Source organism: Octodon degus, unplaced genomic scaffold (assembly GCF_000260255.1).
Source record: "Octodon degus isolate 3935 unplaced genomic scaffold, OctDeg1.0 scaffold00074, whole genome shotgun sequence".
NCBI lineage: Eukaryota > Metazoa > Chordata > Mammalia > Rodentia > Octodontidae > Octodon > Octodon degus.
The window spans coordinates 418,975-435,234 of record NW_004524650.1 but is presented as its reverse complement, the minus strand read 5'-3'; the positions used below and the strand labels follow the sequence as shown (position 1 = coordinate 435,234).

Sequence of the window (16,260 nt, the reverse complement as noted above, 5' to 3'; positions counted from 1 at the left end):
GAGAAACACAGATTGCTCACAATGTCTCCTCTATGAACCGCAAGGCCATCGTGGAACGAGCAGCACAGCTAGACATCCAGGTCACCAATCCCAACACCAGGCTGCACAGTGAAGAAAATGAGTAGACAGCCGGTGTTCATGTTTATTTGTGCTTCAGTAAAACCATGAAAAATGAAAAAAAAAAGATGATCATTTGATTTTTGTCTTTGGCTCTGTTAATATGGTGTATTACATTTATTGATTTGCATATGTTGAACCATCCCTGCATTCTAGGGATGAATCCTACTTGGTCATAGTGTATAATATTCTTGATGATTTGTTGCATTCTGTTTGCTAGTACCTTACAGAGGACTTCTGCATCTCTGTTCATTAAGAAGATTGGCTAGTGGCTTTCTTTGTAAGTTAGGTCCTTTTCTGGCTTTGGAACCAGGACAATACTTGCTTCCAGGAATATTTTTGGAAGTATTGCTTCGTTTTCAATTTCATTAAAGAGTTTCAGCATTAGTGACATTGGATCTTGTCTAAATTTCTTATAGCAATCCATGCACACCTATCTTTATAGCAGTATGATTTGTCATAACTAAATCTTGGAAACAACCCAAATGCCCATCAACCAAGGAAGATTTAAAAAGATGTGATATTTTTAAGCAGTGGCATACTATTTGGCCTTAAAGAAGGATAAACTTCAAACTTTTATAGGTGAATGGATGCAACTAGCGATCATACTCTTAAGTGATATAAATCAGACTCACCTGTATAAATGTCACATTGTCCCCCTGGTGTGAGAAACTAAAATAGAAATAAGGACCAAAGTGTATGATAATGTGAAATGGGAAGAAATTGTTCAAAAAGAAAGAACAACTAAGGAGGATATGGAAGAGGAGGAAAAAAAGATTTAAAAAGAATACAGTGAAAACTAAGCTTTGTAAATAGGGAGGAAAAGAGGGAATAGGGAAAATATTTCTCATAGGTACAGAGGAACAAATTCCCTATAATGAATATATATTTTTAAAAGGCATTTGAATGTACCTTTGCCTAAACACACTTGTTAGTCACTTTCCTTTTGTTTCCTTTTGCTTTATGATCACTAAATTGACATACTTGCTTCGACGTTAAAAGAAGGACACCCTGTTTTTCGTTCGTGAGTCCTGAGGGTTGACCTCAGTTTCTGCACCTGGAGCATGCACATGGGAACAAACTGTGGTCTCCCCTGCTAAAAGTTTACTCCTTATCATGGCTCGGTTGCCCTGGATGCTTCTCAGTTTTATGAAGTTGGCTTGTCTGTCCTCCATCTAAGAAAAGAGAGAAGAAACATTTACGTGTCTTTTATTGGCCTTCTGGGTATCTTTGGGCTGCTTATCATTGTTTTGAAAATGAGGTGACTCTCCTGTTACTGATTGTAATTACATATCTGACTGGAATGTCCTTTGTACCTTGTCCCTCTGGTGGAATCTTACCCATCCACATTAACTGTCTTCTCTCCCATGAATGCTCTAGACAGGATTAATTACCACACCATCTGTGGAACAGCAATTTTATTTATCCTGTATGATAATTTTTACTTTCATCTGTCATTTTTATATCATGGCCTAAACCAAAAAACAAGACCTATATTTATGTTACTCTCTTAACCTGTCCCAAAGTCTAATATATATGTGCTTAATAAATGTTTGATGAACAGCACCTTATAGCATACACAGCTGTTTTCACATGTATTAGTTCATCTTAGTTCTGTGCAAGAGAGCTATGAGGTATCTGATTACTTTGCACTTATGAAACATGAAGTGATGAACATCCCCAATGCATAGAGTGAAAAGCTAAAAAAGAAATCTCAGAATGGAAAGGATATGGAAAGAGTGGCATAGTTTTCTACAGGTTTCTAACTTATAGACTTATTTACATTACTTAAATACTTAGCCTTCAAGGACAATAAAAATAATTTTCACTAATGAACTATTTGACCTAACATTTTTTCTAGTGTCAGAAGAGGCCTTCTGTAAATAAATATTTTCTTTTTCTTCCCATTGCCAAAGTAAGAGAGCCACTGTGGGCCTCATCTGCATAAACTTCACCTGCTACAACAGTGGAGGACCTGGACAAGACTTCCAGTGTTTTGTAAGTTAAGGGAGACAAACTCTGAAACTGCCCAGATTCTTCATAGCAGCCCACCAGAAAATAGCTAGAACAATGTAAGTAGAATGGCGCTCATGTTCTCATGCACGACCTGAACCCATTTACCCCAAATCATCTTATTGTTTTAAAGAAACTGGGATAAAAGAAAAAAAATTAACTGAAATAAAATTTCATTGACACTTAACCTCTGAAAAAGAAGCAATGCATGTATTCTTTTCCCTATGCTACTAAAAAGATTTAATTAAATATACAGGCAAAAGAAACACAATCAACAAATTGAAGCTGAAGCACAATGTGACAGAGTAAGAAGAGTTCCACAGTTAGGCAAGCAAGAGTGACTTATTCTTTAACCAGCATTTATTAAGCAGCTATTATTCACCAGGCAGCATTACATATCAGAGACTCAGTAATAGAAGAAACAGATGTGGTCCTTGTCTCACAAAACTTTCAGTCTCACAAGAAAGCCAGATTTTGCATACATAACTACAATAACATGAAATGCCCAGTTTCAGAAGAGTCAAGGGAGCCCTGTAAAAGGGATACTTCAGCTGATACTGATGGATAAATAAGTTTGTTGGATAACAGAGAGTAAGGAAGATGGAAAAATGAGGAAGAGGTCTTCAGGGAGAGACACATAAAAAGTTCAATGACAGTGACTGCAGCATGTTCCACTAAGCATCTTGCTACAGTGACTTGGTGGCCCTGGCTGACATCAATGAATATAATCCAAAGGCTTGGGAAAGTATGTGTACATTGGAGATCATTCTCTCTTACCACATTTGAAATCCTGAGATTACCACGTAGATGAGTCTAAGATGGCCTGATGAAGGATGGAGGATCACGTGAGTTTAGGCACCTCAGCCCAAAGCCACCCAGCTCATTGACAACCTGCCCACCATGAGACCTGAGTAAGGCCACGATAGCTCTTTAAGCTACCACCCACAGACACAAGAGAAAGTGCAGCAATGATTAGTTGATTGGGACCAGACCCAAAGCAATACCCAGCCGACCCCATGAACTTGTGGTTAAGCCAAATGATTGATGCTGAAACCACTAACTACTAAACTGCAGAAAGCTTTATGTTATGCAGCAAATATTAACAAATGTATGTGGCAAGAGATGATGGTTGCCCGATCTAGCCAGTTAGCAGTGAGGACAGGCAAAAAGTGGGTGTTTCTATCAGAAGAGCACTGTGGTTTTTTTATTTGGGTCAATAGATGGAAGGTTATTTCTACTTACTAAGCTCAAGGATAGTAGAGGAGAAAAACATAAGGGAAAAATGATGTAATGAGTGCAACTGAGAATAGGTAGAAGTTGAGATGGTAGAGAAACTGCTGAGCAGTAACCTCAAGCATATCATCAGATTGATGAGCAAACAACATAGGAGAAATGTCTGGGCTGCAGACAGAGACCTTCGACTTGTTGATGTAGACATGGCGATTGAAGGCACCATAAATACACTTTCCTAAGCATAAAAAGCAGGGTGAAAAGTCTAGAGGGCTGTGATAATTGCTATTCATGTAGTTTTGAGCAAGTTATTCAACATCTCTGAGCCTGTTTTTCCATCTGTAAAATGATGAAATGTTAACAGTCTTACAGATATGTAGCAGAGATGAAACAAAATTTATTTTGCTTCCACCATCTGACAGATATTGAGACCTAAAATTGCTAGCTCTCCCATCTTTTTCATTCAAATTACACAAAAATATTTTAGACTAGACTGCTCTCTGTTTCCTATTATTAAAATCTGGATTAGAGATAGGCTTTAATTATAAGCAATAAGAAGGCCACATTCATTATTCTATTTGAAATATTAAAGTTTCTTAAATAGCAAGCATCAGAATTTTCTGTGGTGATTTAATAGCATGCACGTTCCTTAGCTTCACCTTAGACCTTCTTAACAAGAAATTTTGGAATGTACAAAGACCTACATTTTTAATAAACGTCCAACATGATTTCTTTGCACTCTAAAAGTACATAAGTAGATTATTTCCCCATGGTTCCTTAGTATAAAAACAACCAGAATTGAAATTTGCTAGACATCCTGTGGGGCTGGCACACAAATGATCACATCCTAATCATCAACACCACTCTACTATGACATTAATTCTGTACTTCCAACACTAACACGACCACCTGATAGAACCACCCGTGTTCTTCCTGCCCATTTGACTGACCTCCTAGAAATGGAAATTTTCACTTCATCCCATACTACCCCGATGACCACCTCATTGCATTTCTATGTTATAATTTGATCCAGGCCAAAATCCCAAAGATTCTTTCTCCCAACACACAGCATGCTTGATCTCTTCCTCCTGGAATCCTGCCTCATCACTCAGGAAGCCGTGTGTTTTAAAACACAGTTACACACACTACATGGCATCAGACTCCTGAAATCAGTTCCTGATTAAGAACAAATATTGTCTCCCAGCTGCTAGGAAAGTTCAAAGACTTGAAGCTGATTGCAGAAAGAAAATAGGTCCAATCTGTTCCGTTCTGCAAAATGTCAATAGAGACGGTTATGCAAGTACGTCTGATACTTTTTTTCTACAAAAATTACAGAGTAGAATGGAAACAAGGATTAATAAAAATCTACATTTCAGGAAAATTTAAAAATGGCAAATGATTGAGTCGAACCTCTACAGGTGGCTACTTGCCACAGCATCAGTGAGAAGTTCACCTACCAAGGGAGAGATGCCCCTTGCACCCATTTTCTAGAGAAAGTGCTCTGTAATCAAAGGGTCGCTTTTCTAGGCACATATTTCTGGGAAACTTTTTGTTTTATAACACTTGAGATCAGGAACTCAGGTCCATAAATATACTGTGTCTGTCTTTCCAAGAGCAATTTGCCTATTCTCAGCAGCAGGAACAGAAAAGAAACAATAAGTAGCACGTGTTCTAAAATAGCATTAAAGGCCTATGTTTAAAATATCTTTAATCTGTTCAGTAGCACCACATGCCTGCTTCCAATGCCTCTCCTTCCCATCACTCGGTCTCCATTCCCTCCTCCATGGAGCTGCAAAGGGCTGAATCACTGCTTTTGAAACAAAAGAAAGCTAATCCTTCTCTGAACAAAATCATGGAGAAAATGCAAAACATCTGATCGCTATGTTCCTATTATAGATTTCTGCTAGGGCACTGTGAAGTATTTATTTTCAGCTAATGCTTTACCAGCAGGTTGTTGGTCTATTTCCATTTGAGTATTGCAGACCCCATGCCCTTGCAAAAATGTATTCTGCGTCCTTAACCTACTTCACCCCAAGCAGAGCACACTGAGAAGCAGGCTCACCCCCAAAGGATTGTGTATTTTTCCAATCTTCATCCTCCTGTGCACAACATGTGGAAAATCAAAGGGCTTTTTTAAATTGTCTTTCTGTAAAGGAAATTAACATATACATGCTTATTTTTCTCAATTAGAAGAGGAAACTGTTCATTAGACAAGGATAGAAAATGCGCCCACAGCCACTGGCTTGTTTTGAAACTATAAATGTCATTGTCATTGTGCAGAAATGCTGATGTCAATTGACAAAGGGCACCTCAAAAAATCTATTAAGGGCCACAGTTTCCATCTCAAGGGAACCTTTATTTGAAAAAGCAAGGAAAAGGAGATTGTATATGTCACTCCTTTTAAAAATTTCTCTCCCTTGTGCCTAACTTAAATCTAATTGAAGTACAGGTTTTCAGGGGTCTCTGCTGGCTAAGGATCTCAAAAGTTAAGGATTAAAGAAAAATGAGTTATTCTCCAATCCCAAAAATTAAATTAATCTCATCAATTCAATTAACTCTGCTGTTCAAGACATTGCTTGATGAAAAGATTCAAATACAATATGTTTAGAACATTGTAAGTCTTATGGGAAATCTGAAGCTATAAAATTAATGGAAACATACAAGATTAAGTAGCTAATAATTTTAAAACTGATTGTGAACCTGCAGTGGCAAGCAGAAGCACCAAAATGACACCCAAGATTTGGACCTAGATTTATTTACATCAATAGGCAATGATCAGGATGACTCTCAAAACACCTGGCCTAGATCTCTGGTGGTTGATAGTGTATACCGGATAAGCAAGCAGAAGGTACAGAGGCAGCATGACTTGTCAACTGGGAATTGGTTTCTACAATGTGTGACACAGTGACTCCTATGCATCACAGTGACCTGCTATTTCTAAAAGACCAGAAGCATCCAAATCTGGAACAGGAACTATTGCCTTGGCAACTAAGAGACTGAAGTTTACTGGCTGAAGTGGCCTTTTTCTGCTACAAATCTATTACCCTTAAGTCATGTCCAGGGAAGACTAACTGTAAGACAAGACGTCTGGATATAGTGCTATATTCAGAACTGAAGTCCTCTTGACTCTTACAACTGAGTGGGAACGCTCAGAAATAACCTAGGAGAAAAATCGTAAGCCTTTGAACATCCTCAATTTTTGTTTTCACCTCGGAAGATGAAACTTACCAAATTGCCAAATTAAATTTTAATGATTTCAGTGCCAAAATTGTAGTTATTATTTCAATATTTTACAGCTATTAGAGCATTTGAGATATATTTAAATATTGTCCTATAAAGCACAAAAACGATTCTTAGAAATAGGATTTTGATATTTTTATTTTCATTTTTGATCTTTGGCTTTTTTCCTCTCAGTTTCTCAGCCCGGCTCCTTCAAAATTACAACAATCCCCATAAACATGTGATCCATGGTAAATCTCACTGAAGTTCTCATTCTAAAACACATTAGAAATAAAGTTCATTTTTCCTAAACACTTTAATTTTCCCCTCAGATCTCTACACTTCTGGGCTAGGGAGATAGCTCAATAAAATCAGCGCCTGTTTGGCAAGCACAAAGTCCAATCCCTGGTACAAAAATAAATAAATAAATAAATAAATAAATAAATAAATAGATCCCTACACTTCCTTTCTTAATTTTTATTTTTAAAATAGACTAAAACATATCATTAAAACAGAAAAAATTACAAATGATACAGAATCTCAGTAAACAAACCAATATGAATTTCACAGAATTTGTGGTATTGCATAGTATTGTCTTCAAATTAGTTGTTTATATTATCAGATATATGCATGCAAAATTGGAAGAAGAAAGAAATTAAGAAGAGAGAAAGGGCAAAAAATTGAAAAAAAGAGACAAAATTAAGAGATAAAAAAAGAGAGACAAAAAAGAGACTGATTTACTCAATTGTTTAAGCACCTGCTCTGCCAAACCCAGTCAGGCAGAGGGGACCACAGTTCAACCCCCAGACTCACCCGTAAGGCAGCCTGAGCCACCCCCCCAAAAAAAATCCTACTTAATTTTTACTGGGGAAATAGCTCAGTAGAATATGTGCTTGCCTTGCAAGCTTAAAGTCCTGAGTTTAATCCCCAGTACTGAAAGGAAAAAAAAAAGCAAAAAAGAAAGAAAAGAAAAGCAAGTATTAATTTCTCTTTTCCAAAGACCAGCAGAAATCCACAGTACAGTTGTCCAAACCATCCTTCTTACATATATAGATATATCTCTTTCCCCTACTTCCTCTCCTGTCCTCCTCAGCTCGGTAATTCCTTCCTTTTGAACAGGTTCACTTCCTTTTCCCAGGATCTATTGTACCCTTCAGATTTAGTGTGAGAACCTGAACGAGATCTCTGTACTTCTAGATCAGCCTGCATACAGGAAAGAGTACAAATACTAAAAAAGCACAATTTTAGAGAAAGACCCTTCCTACCTCTCTGGATAATAGCAGGAATTTGTTTACCTAAGAGACAATATAACAAGAGGCAAGCCCAAGATCTGCTCATTTTATCACAGGATCATTCCAGTACTTTTTGAGGCTAGGTCTCCTAGTCTCCACACACCATCATTCCAGATTCATAATCACAGCCCCTTTTCAATGTGCACAAAATTCTCAAGGGGTGAGTAGAAATCCAGCTGCTCCTGGATGCTGCTTCCACCCAAGGACATAGTGAGACATAGATAATAAAATGCTGGCTACAGGGCTATCAAGGAATTTGTTCTTTTCATTCCCTGCACATAGGAGAAAGGAATCACATACCTACAAAAAAATGCCAATATGTGCATTATTAAAGCAAGTTTCCCCCATTGAAGTTTGACTTTCAAAAGTCATGTAGCAAAATAAAGCAGGTGCAGAGAATCTCAAGACATCAACGATGCAAAAGAAAGGCACTTGCAACAGTTGAGTAAAACTAAAATAGTTCTATTTCATTCACCAAGCGAAAAATATTTTTGACTCACCATGGAAAATAGAAGACTGACAAGCCAGCCTGAGACTCCAAGAAGCAAGTCAAATTGCCTTCGGTGATCTGAAATGAAAGTTCATAATTTAATCTTGGGAAGCAGATGGGGAAAAATTTTCGCCAACTTCTCAATTTTGAAGATGCATCTTGGTAACACATTAAGTAAGGTACAGAGTGCAAGAGTGAAGTATATGCACTCTTCAGAGTTAGAAGTTGGGGAAAAATTATTTAACCTGTCAAAATTTGATAAGGTGATTTAAAAAATTATCAGTCTCATAGTAAAGGAACAAAAAATGATGTTCACTCCTCCACCAAAGAAGAAATACGCCTTTTTGTTTGCTGCTAAAGCACTAAACATCTTTGTCAGTAAAGGTTAAAAATATAAAGTGTAAATTGAAGTAAAACTACTTTGAGGAAAATTCTCACCAAAACTTCTATGCTGAAACATCTGGTCCATTGATCTCACTGAAATGCCTGTAAAAACGAGATACATAATAACAATGTATCTACAAAATTTTACTATTTGCTAAGTAAACCTCCCAGTGCCATCTACTAACTTGATTACCTTTTACAATACCCTTAAGAGGTAAATGGTTTAGATCTCCTATGATTTACATTTGTGGAAACTGAAACACAGACTAGTTACTCCATTTATGTGAGCCACACAGCTAGTAAGTGGTGGAGCTCAGAATCAAACTTAGACAGTCTGGCTCTAGGGTTGTGCTATTAGTCCATATGTAAGAAAAGCATCAGTGAATGCATGATGGCACAGGTACTTTGCTTTCTTATTGAAATCAAAAAGAAGTGGTGGCAACTGCAGCAAATGAGAGAACAAATCCATCTGGGATCAAATGGTTAGACCATTGGCTTGCAGTTATAGGCCGGAAAAAGACAGTGAATCCACTACCCGGTGAGCCTTGGTAGATGTTGCTTTGCTCTTGAGAATTGGTAAGTAGTAGCTCAAAGCCTTGAAATACCTTGTTCCCCAGACACTGGGGAAGTAGAAGGAGGCAGGTTCTTGTGGAGTACCAGGAAGTATTTCCTTTTGTGTGTTAGGAACAAAAGGCCACTTCCTGGTACTCCACGAGAACCTGCCTCCCTCTACTTCCCCAGTCTCTGGGGAACAAGGTATAGAGGGCCAACTGTCTTGACTAAAGCCCATGGAGTGAAACTGAGTACTAGAGGGGAGCTGCTACCCACAGATCTGTATACTACCTTTATTTTATTTTTCTTTAAATTTATGTATTTGGTAAAGGGTCTCACTATGCAGCTCAGATTCACAATGATCCTCCTGTTTTCAGCATCCCCAGCACTGGGATTAAAGGCATGCACCACCACACCTGGACTGGATCACCTGCTCAGCTCACATAGGGGCAGGGCCTGCATGGCATGTAGTGTCAGCTCTGAGTCCCAGTCCCTGTGCTTGCCTAAGCAGGCGCTAGAACCACTGAGCTATCTCCTTGGCCTTCTAATTCTTTTTTAAATTGTATTTATTATTGATCCATGAAAAGATAAAAATTTTGCCTATCACAACAAAAAGCAATTTTATCTATTTCTGAGGGAAGTTTATGTTCCAATACATATACACATGTATAAATGTTTAAAAATATCTATCTCCTCAAACATTTATCATTTCTTTATGGCAAAATTTCAAAATTCTTTCCATTTTTTTCAAATGTTCAGTACACCCTTGTTATCTATAGTCACCCTACTATACAAGATCACACAGAATTTTTTTTTCTTTTTCTTCTTCAGTCCTGGGGATGGAAACCATAGACTTCACATTGAACACACTTTTTATTTTTTAATTTTGAGACGAGATCTCTCAATAAATAACCCTCTCTGTGCTCGAACTTGTGATCCTATGGCCTCTGCCCTCCAAAGCGCTAGGATTACAGGCACACATCGTCACACCCACACACACTACAGTTTCTTACTCTTGTCTAATTGTAACTTAGTTCCCATTAATCAACCTCTGCGCCCCCCATTCACCCTGCTTTGCCTCGCCTCTGCAAGCACCGCTCTATTCTCAACCTGTAGGATACCAAACTGTTTAGATTCCTGACTTGTTTTACTTAGCATACTAATCTCTAGTTTTATTCATGTTGTCACAATGACAGGATTCTATTCTGGATAACATTTCATTTTCTATATGCACATTTTCTTTATCCATGCCTCAGTGGGTGGGCACTTAAGCTCTTTTGATTTCTTGACTATTGTGGAAGTGCTTCAATAAACATGAGAATGTAGATGTCTCTTTGACATGCTGATTTCATCTCTTTTGGATGTTATTGAGAAGCAAAATTACTGTATCATATGGTACTTTTATATTTTGAGGAGCTATATTGTTTTTCATACTGGCACTACAAATTTATGTTCCCACCGTGTGCAAGGGTTTCCTTTTTTCTCCTCTACACATACTTGCTTTACTCTTTTGGACAATAGTCATTCTTATAAAGTTTAAATTACATCTCTCTATGATTTTGATTTTTATTTTCCCAGTGACCAGTGTCACGAAGCATGTTTCCATATACCTGTTGACTATGGCTTCTTTAGAACCATGACTGGTTGTTCTGGCTTTTCTCACCGTGGCCTGACCTGTGGCCTCCAGAGTGTACTTTTATCTTGTTTTTTATCTTCTTTTTCTTGACCCAAGTGCACTCTGCAGAGCTTATTCTTCACCTTTACATTTTCATATAAACATTGTGACTCAGTTTTGCTCATTTAGTTCAATTACTTGTTTAAGGAAATAACCTGAACTCCAAGTCCAGAAAGAGAGGTGAGCAACCCAACACCTCACAATGTTTATGAGGCAAAATACTTTTAGAAGGAGATACCTGATAACATTTTGACATAACTGGCCAGAAGGAAAACTCAGGCACCAGAGAGAAAAGGTCCCAGCCAAGCCAATGGGAAACCCCTTGAACCTTTCATAGATTTCACCAACCACACAGATTTCACCAAGTATGCTACTGGGCCATGCAAATTCTTGATGAATGGGAAAGATTAGATTTTGACAATCTAAAATAGGAAAGAATTAGCTACTATAACAATACAGTTTGAGTTCAGTATAAACTGGGAGGTGGCAAGAGATAGTACAGGATCATACTTTCAACTTTGAAACTATTCTCCAGTTACACTGTTTCTGCTTAAAATCTACAAGGTAGAATGAAATGCTTTACATTCAGGCTTTTGTAACTCTGTCAAAAGGAATGCTCAGGAACTATGGTGTTTAAAGTGATTCAAGGGGCCAAGGAGATAGCTCAATGGAATAAGTGCTTCCCTGGCAAGAGCAAGGGCCTGAGTTCAATCCCCGGTTCTGCCAAAAAATAAAAAATAAAATAAAGTGATTCAAGAAGGAGAAACATATTCTTGATGACCCCAACCTGAAACCTCTGGAGAAAGCTACTAGTCTGAGCCTCTAAAAGATTTGAGACTTCTCTTCAAAAAGCAAGACACCAGTGCTACTACAGCAAGCATGGAAATCTGACTTGCTCCTCATATTTGGACTAGTAATGAAGCTTAATATTTATTTACTCTTTTCTCATTTTTAGCAGATTTTCTTTCTTCAATCAATCCAGAGAGCCACATCAGGCCAAGATACCTAGAGAGCACATTCAGCTGAGTAGTACTCCCTTATGGATATTTGCCACATTTTCTTTACCTGTTTATCTGTTGGACTCTTAGCCTGATCCAATCACTTGGCTGTTGTGAATTGTACCATAATAAACATGGGTGTGCAGTTAACCCTGTAGTATGCTGACTTTAATTCCTTTGGGAATACATCAAGGAATGATACAGCTGATAAGGAGATAGTTCTAATTTTAGTTTATTGAGAAAATTCCATACTCGTTTCCATAGTGACTATAGTAATTTGCATTTCTGGTAGAAGTATAGAAAGACTTTTCTTCTTGCCCCAGCCCCACTCCCACACCCCACCCTCTTTACTAGCATTCCTGATGATGAATGTTCTGAGAAAAATGGGAATGCATTACATATTTTCCTCTCATTGATGCTGTTGTAATTATGTGAAAATAATTTCTACTTCCTATACGACCTTTGTATGCTAATCTTCAAATTTTACATGTGCCATTTGCTTCCACCCAGAATGTTTTCCCTTTTGCTGGAACTGTTGTTGGTAGGGGACACTTCACAATGTTCTCACTATGGATCTTTCTTTAACTAACATCAGCCCTTCACTGGATGTCTGCCTCTTCACAACTGGGAGCCACTGTTTGACCCAATGGACCCTTAATAAAGTTTAAGAGACAGTTAGGACCATTTGCTCTAAACTTAGTTAAGTGAAACAACTTTTCTGTGACAGAAAATTCCTTCAGCTGTTTTTATTTGCCTCTGAGTCATTAGAATACACATTGCAGAGCACAAGTCTCTTACTAATCATTTCTAGTGAGTCAGTGTTTTATTTATTTCCTAATTTAAGTGGGGGTGACTAATCTTACTTTCCCTTATTACAGCTTTAGAGTTTTACGCTTTTGCACTCAGACATATTAGAAACTCTTCCACCCCAGTTGAAGATAACGTCTGAATGGAAGAAAGCCACAAAGCAGAGGTGCTATAGTTGTATTACAGTTGGATAAGAAAACTGAGGACTCTTTTGCCTGTTTGTTGGTAGATTTGTTTTTAAATGACCTTTTTTCCTAGTTAAAATGAGAAGTAACTCTTGCTTTCGTATTTGAGTTAAGTCAGCTGATGAAGACTATGGAAAAGTCATTTCCATTTGTCTATTCAAGAAGTACTTTGAGTCAGGCCTGTATTGGTGTCAGACATTACCCAGGTACTAGGGAAATAGCAGTGAAGTAAAACAAAAATCTTTACCCTTTATGACGCTTATGCTCAAGTGAAAGAGAAAAAATGAATAAAATGGGTAACATATATTATGCTAACTTGTAATAAGTGTTCTGGAGAAAATATGAAATACAGAAAAATAGAGGACAGAGAGTTAAGGAAGAGGTATATTGTGGCTATAAACATGTTTCTGCTGCCTTGAACCATGGGTGCCCCATTGGGCAGCTTGTGCTGCTGATGTTACATGTGTGGAGTACATGCATGAGACAGTCATGCATGGACCAGGAGCAGCTCAAGTTGCCTGGCAGTGAGACATTACAATTACATCCCTGCCATGGACATGCTAAACCAGGGATAAGGAAAGCCTCACTGAGAATGTGATATTTAAGAAAAGATCTGAAGGAGATGAGAAAACAAGCCATGTGGATGTACTCAATGACACTTCCAGCCCGCAGGCGCAAAGGGTCAGAAACAAAGGCACCTGTGAAGAGCAAACAGAGCAGCCAGTGGGGCAGGAGCCAGGTGAGTAAAGCGAAGATGATCAAGCCGGAAGAATTCAGATCACAAGTGGAGATCTGGAACTTACTAAGAACTTCTGATATTATTTAATGTGAAATAAGAAGCAGTGACAGGTTTTGAACATAAAAGTGACATGATCATTAAGAAGGAGGTGAGCAAGAGGACAAGAAAAAGGATGGGTAGGACACTACTGTAGTAATTCCCAGGCAACTGTAATTTCTGGTAAGATTTAACAATGGAGATGGAAAGAAATGGTCAGATTGTGGATATATTTTGGAAGAGGATGCTAAGAAGGATTGCTAAATTATTATACTTCTTGGCATGCAACACAAAGTAGTTTCAAGAATGACGTTAAGGCTTTGGGCTGTGGCAACTGGAATGAAAGAGTTATAATCGATTGAAATTGAGAAGACATGGAAGAAGTCTTGAGAACAAAGATCTTGAGGCTAGACTAGAGGTTGTAGTACATGTCTGTAGTCCCAGAACTCTGGAGGATGAAGCAGGAAGATCACTGTGACATCAAGGCCAGCCTGCTTTTCATATTAAAACATTCTCAAAAACAGATCAGGAGCCTAGGTTCACACATGTTCTATTTGAAATGCTTAATAGCTTTTTAAGTTTAAAGCCCGTACAGGAACTTAAAAATACTACACAGATTTAGGGAAAATACACAGGTAATAGTATAAGTTGTTTCATCATTACTGCAGAAATGGTTTTTGAAACTGCAAAATTCGCTAAGACAGTGAAAAGAGAAGTTCAAGTACAAGCTTCAGGCTACCTCTTGCTGAGTATGTGATATAAGGAAAACCCAGCCAAGAAAGTAGAATGTGGAGGGTCATCAAAACAAGACAGGACAGGACCTGAGCTATCTCCCCAGCACCTAGTAACTATATTTGTCATGTTGATTTTTATAAGGAAAAGATTCTGAGTTTATAATCAAAACTGATCACAAATTAACTTTATTACATTAAGATTTATGTTGAGGTAAAAGGATAGAATTTCCTTTCAAAATCTCTGGTCTCTAGGCTGCTTGAACAAATTTCTAAAGCAATTAAATCAACTATCATTTAACTATGTGCAACCAAATTTATTAATGTCTGAGATAAATGAGATGTTCAGTTTTGAATTTGATTGACTTTGTAGTATTTCTTAGAAATGTGCATCTCACTGTAATACATGGCACAGTGGTTCTTTGCAAATAAGTCTTCTTTTCCCTTTATTGTTTCTAGAAACTCCAAATTTTACCTGGGCACACAGTAGCTCAGAAGGTCAACACTTCCCAGCTCTTTTTCAAACTATTAATATACATGTGACAGCTATAGTGTGAAAATGAGAAAGTTATACAATTCAAAATCTAGAATATTTTCTTGAGTTGAGGGTATTTCCCCTACTTTACATTTTTCTATTTTATGCCTGGAAGGTAACCATAGTTACCTTTCCAAGAAATTTTCTTGCAAAAATGAAAACGAAGATTGTACAAGAAAGGTAGCAAGGATATAGAAGCCTGGATACTTCTATGACACTAGAGAATGCCACTTGAGCCTGACCATATGGTGTCTCCTCTATACTTCTCAAATGCAAGGAAGAGAAAAATAAGCATTATTTACACTTTTAGCATCTCACACAAAAGAAATAATGCAGTATTTACACATGCGTATCTAAGATATTTCACTTAAAGGATGGTCTCAGGGTGCATCCATTTACCTAGAATTGTTTCAGGTTTATCCTTCTTTATGGCTGAGTAGTACACCAGTGTATACAAAATCCAAATTTTCTTTATCCATTCATTAATTGGTAGGCATCTGGGTTGTTTCCAAGATTTAGCTATAAGAAAGTGTGCTGCTATAAACATGGGTACACATATATTTCTGTGGAATTATGTTTCTCATTCTTCCAGAAAGAGAGTAGCTGAGTCAAATAATATCTCTAATCCTAAATATGTGGAGAATCTCCACACTGACTTCCACAGTAGCCGCACTTTACACTCCCACCAAAAATGGAGAAGAAATTCCTTCTTCCTACAGTCCCTTCAGCATTTGTTATTGGTTTATTTCTTGATAATAGGCATTCTTTCCAAGGTGATATGGAATTTCAGTGATAATTTGCATTTTTTTAATGACCAGTGATGTTGAATATTTTTTCATGTTTGTCATTTGTATTTCTTTATCTGAGAAGTACATATTATTCTAAGTTGCCCATTTTTTGGAAAGGGGCTTTGACTGGGGGTCTAATTTTCTTTGATTCTTTTCTTTTTTTTTTTTTTTGTAGAACCGGGGATTGAACTCAGACCCTTGTACCTGCCAGGGAAGCACTTATTCCACTGAGGCAACTCCCCGGCCTCTTCAATTCTTTATAGTCTAGATATTAGTCCTCTGTCTGAAAGACAACTGGCCAAATGTTTTTCTCACTCTGCTGGTTGTCTTTTCACTCTATTGGTTATTTCTTTCCCTGTGTAAACATTTTTTTTTAGGTACAAACCTCTGTTTTTTTTTTTTAAGTCAACAGAAAATGGAAATATACTTTTTAAAGTTTCTAATACTAGGAGAAGATATCATACAATGT

At 37.5% G+C, this 16,260-nt stretch overlaps 1 protein-coding gene across 1 annotated transcript in view; it reads right to left on the bottom strand.

Annotated features, from left to right (window-relative positions):
- Positions 1-16,260, bottom strand: part of LOC101574267 (COBW domain-containing protein 2-like) — a 41,561-nt gene that overhangs the window by 10,897 nt on the left and 14,404 nt on the right. Inside the window, exon 2 of the mRNA XM_023720294.1 lies at positions 1,175-1,292. Coding sequence (XP_023576062.1) covers positions 1,175-1,292 — 118 coding nt within the window. The remainder of the gene's footprint in view (positions 1-1,174; positions 1,293-16,260) is intronic.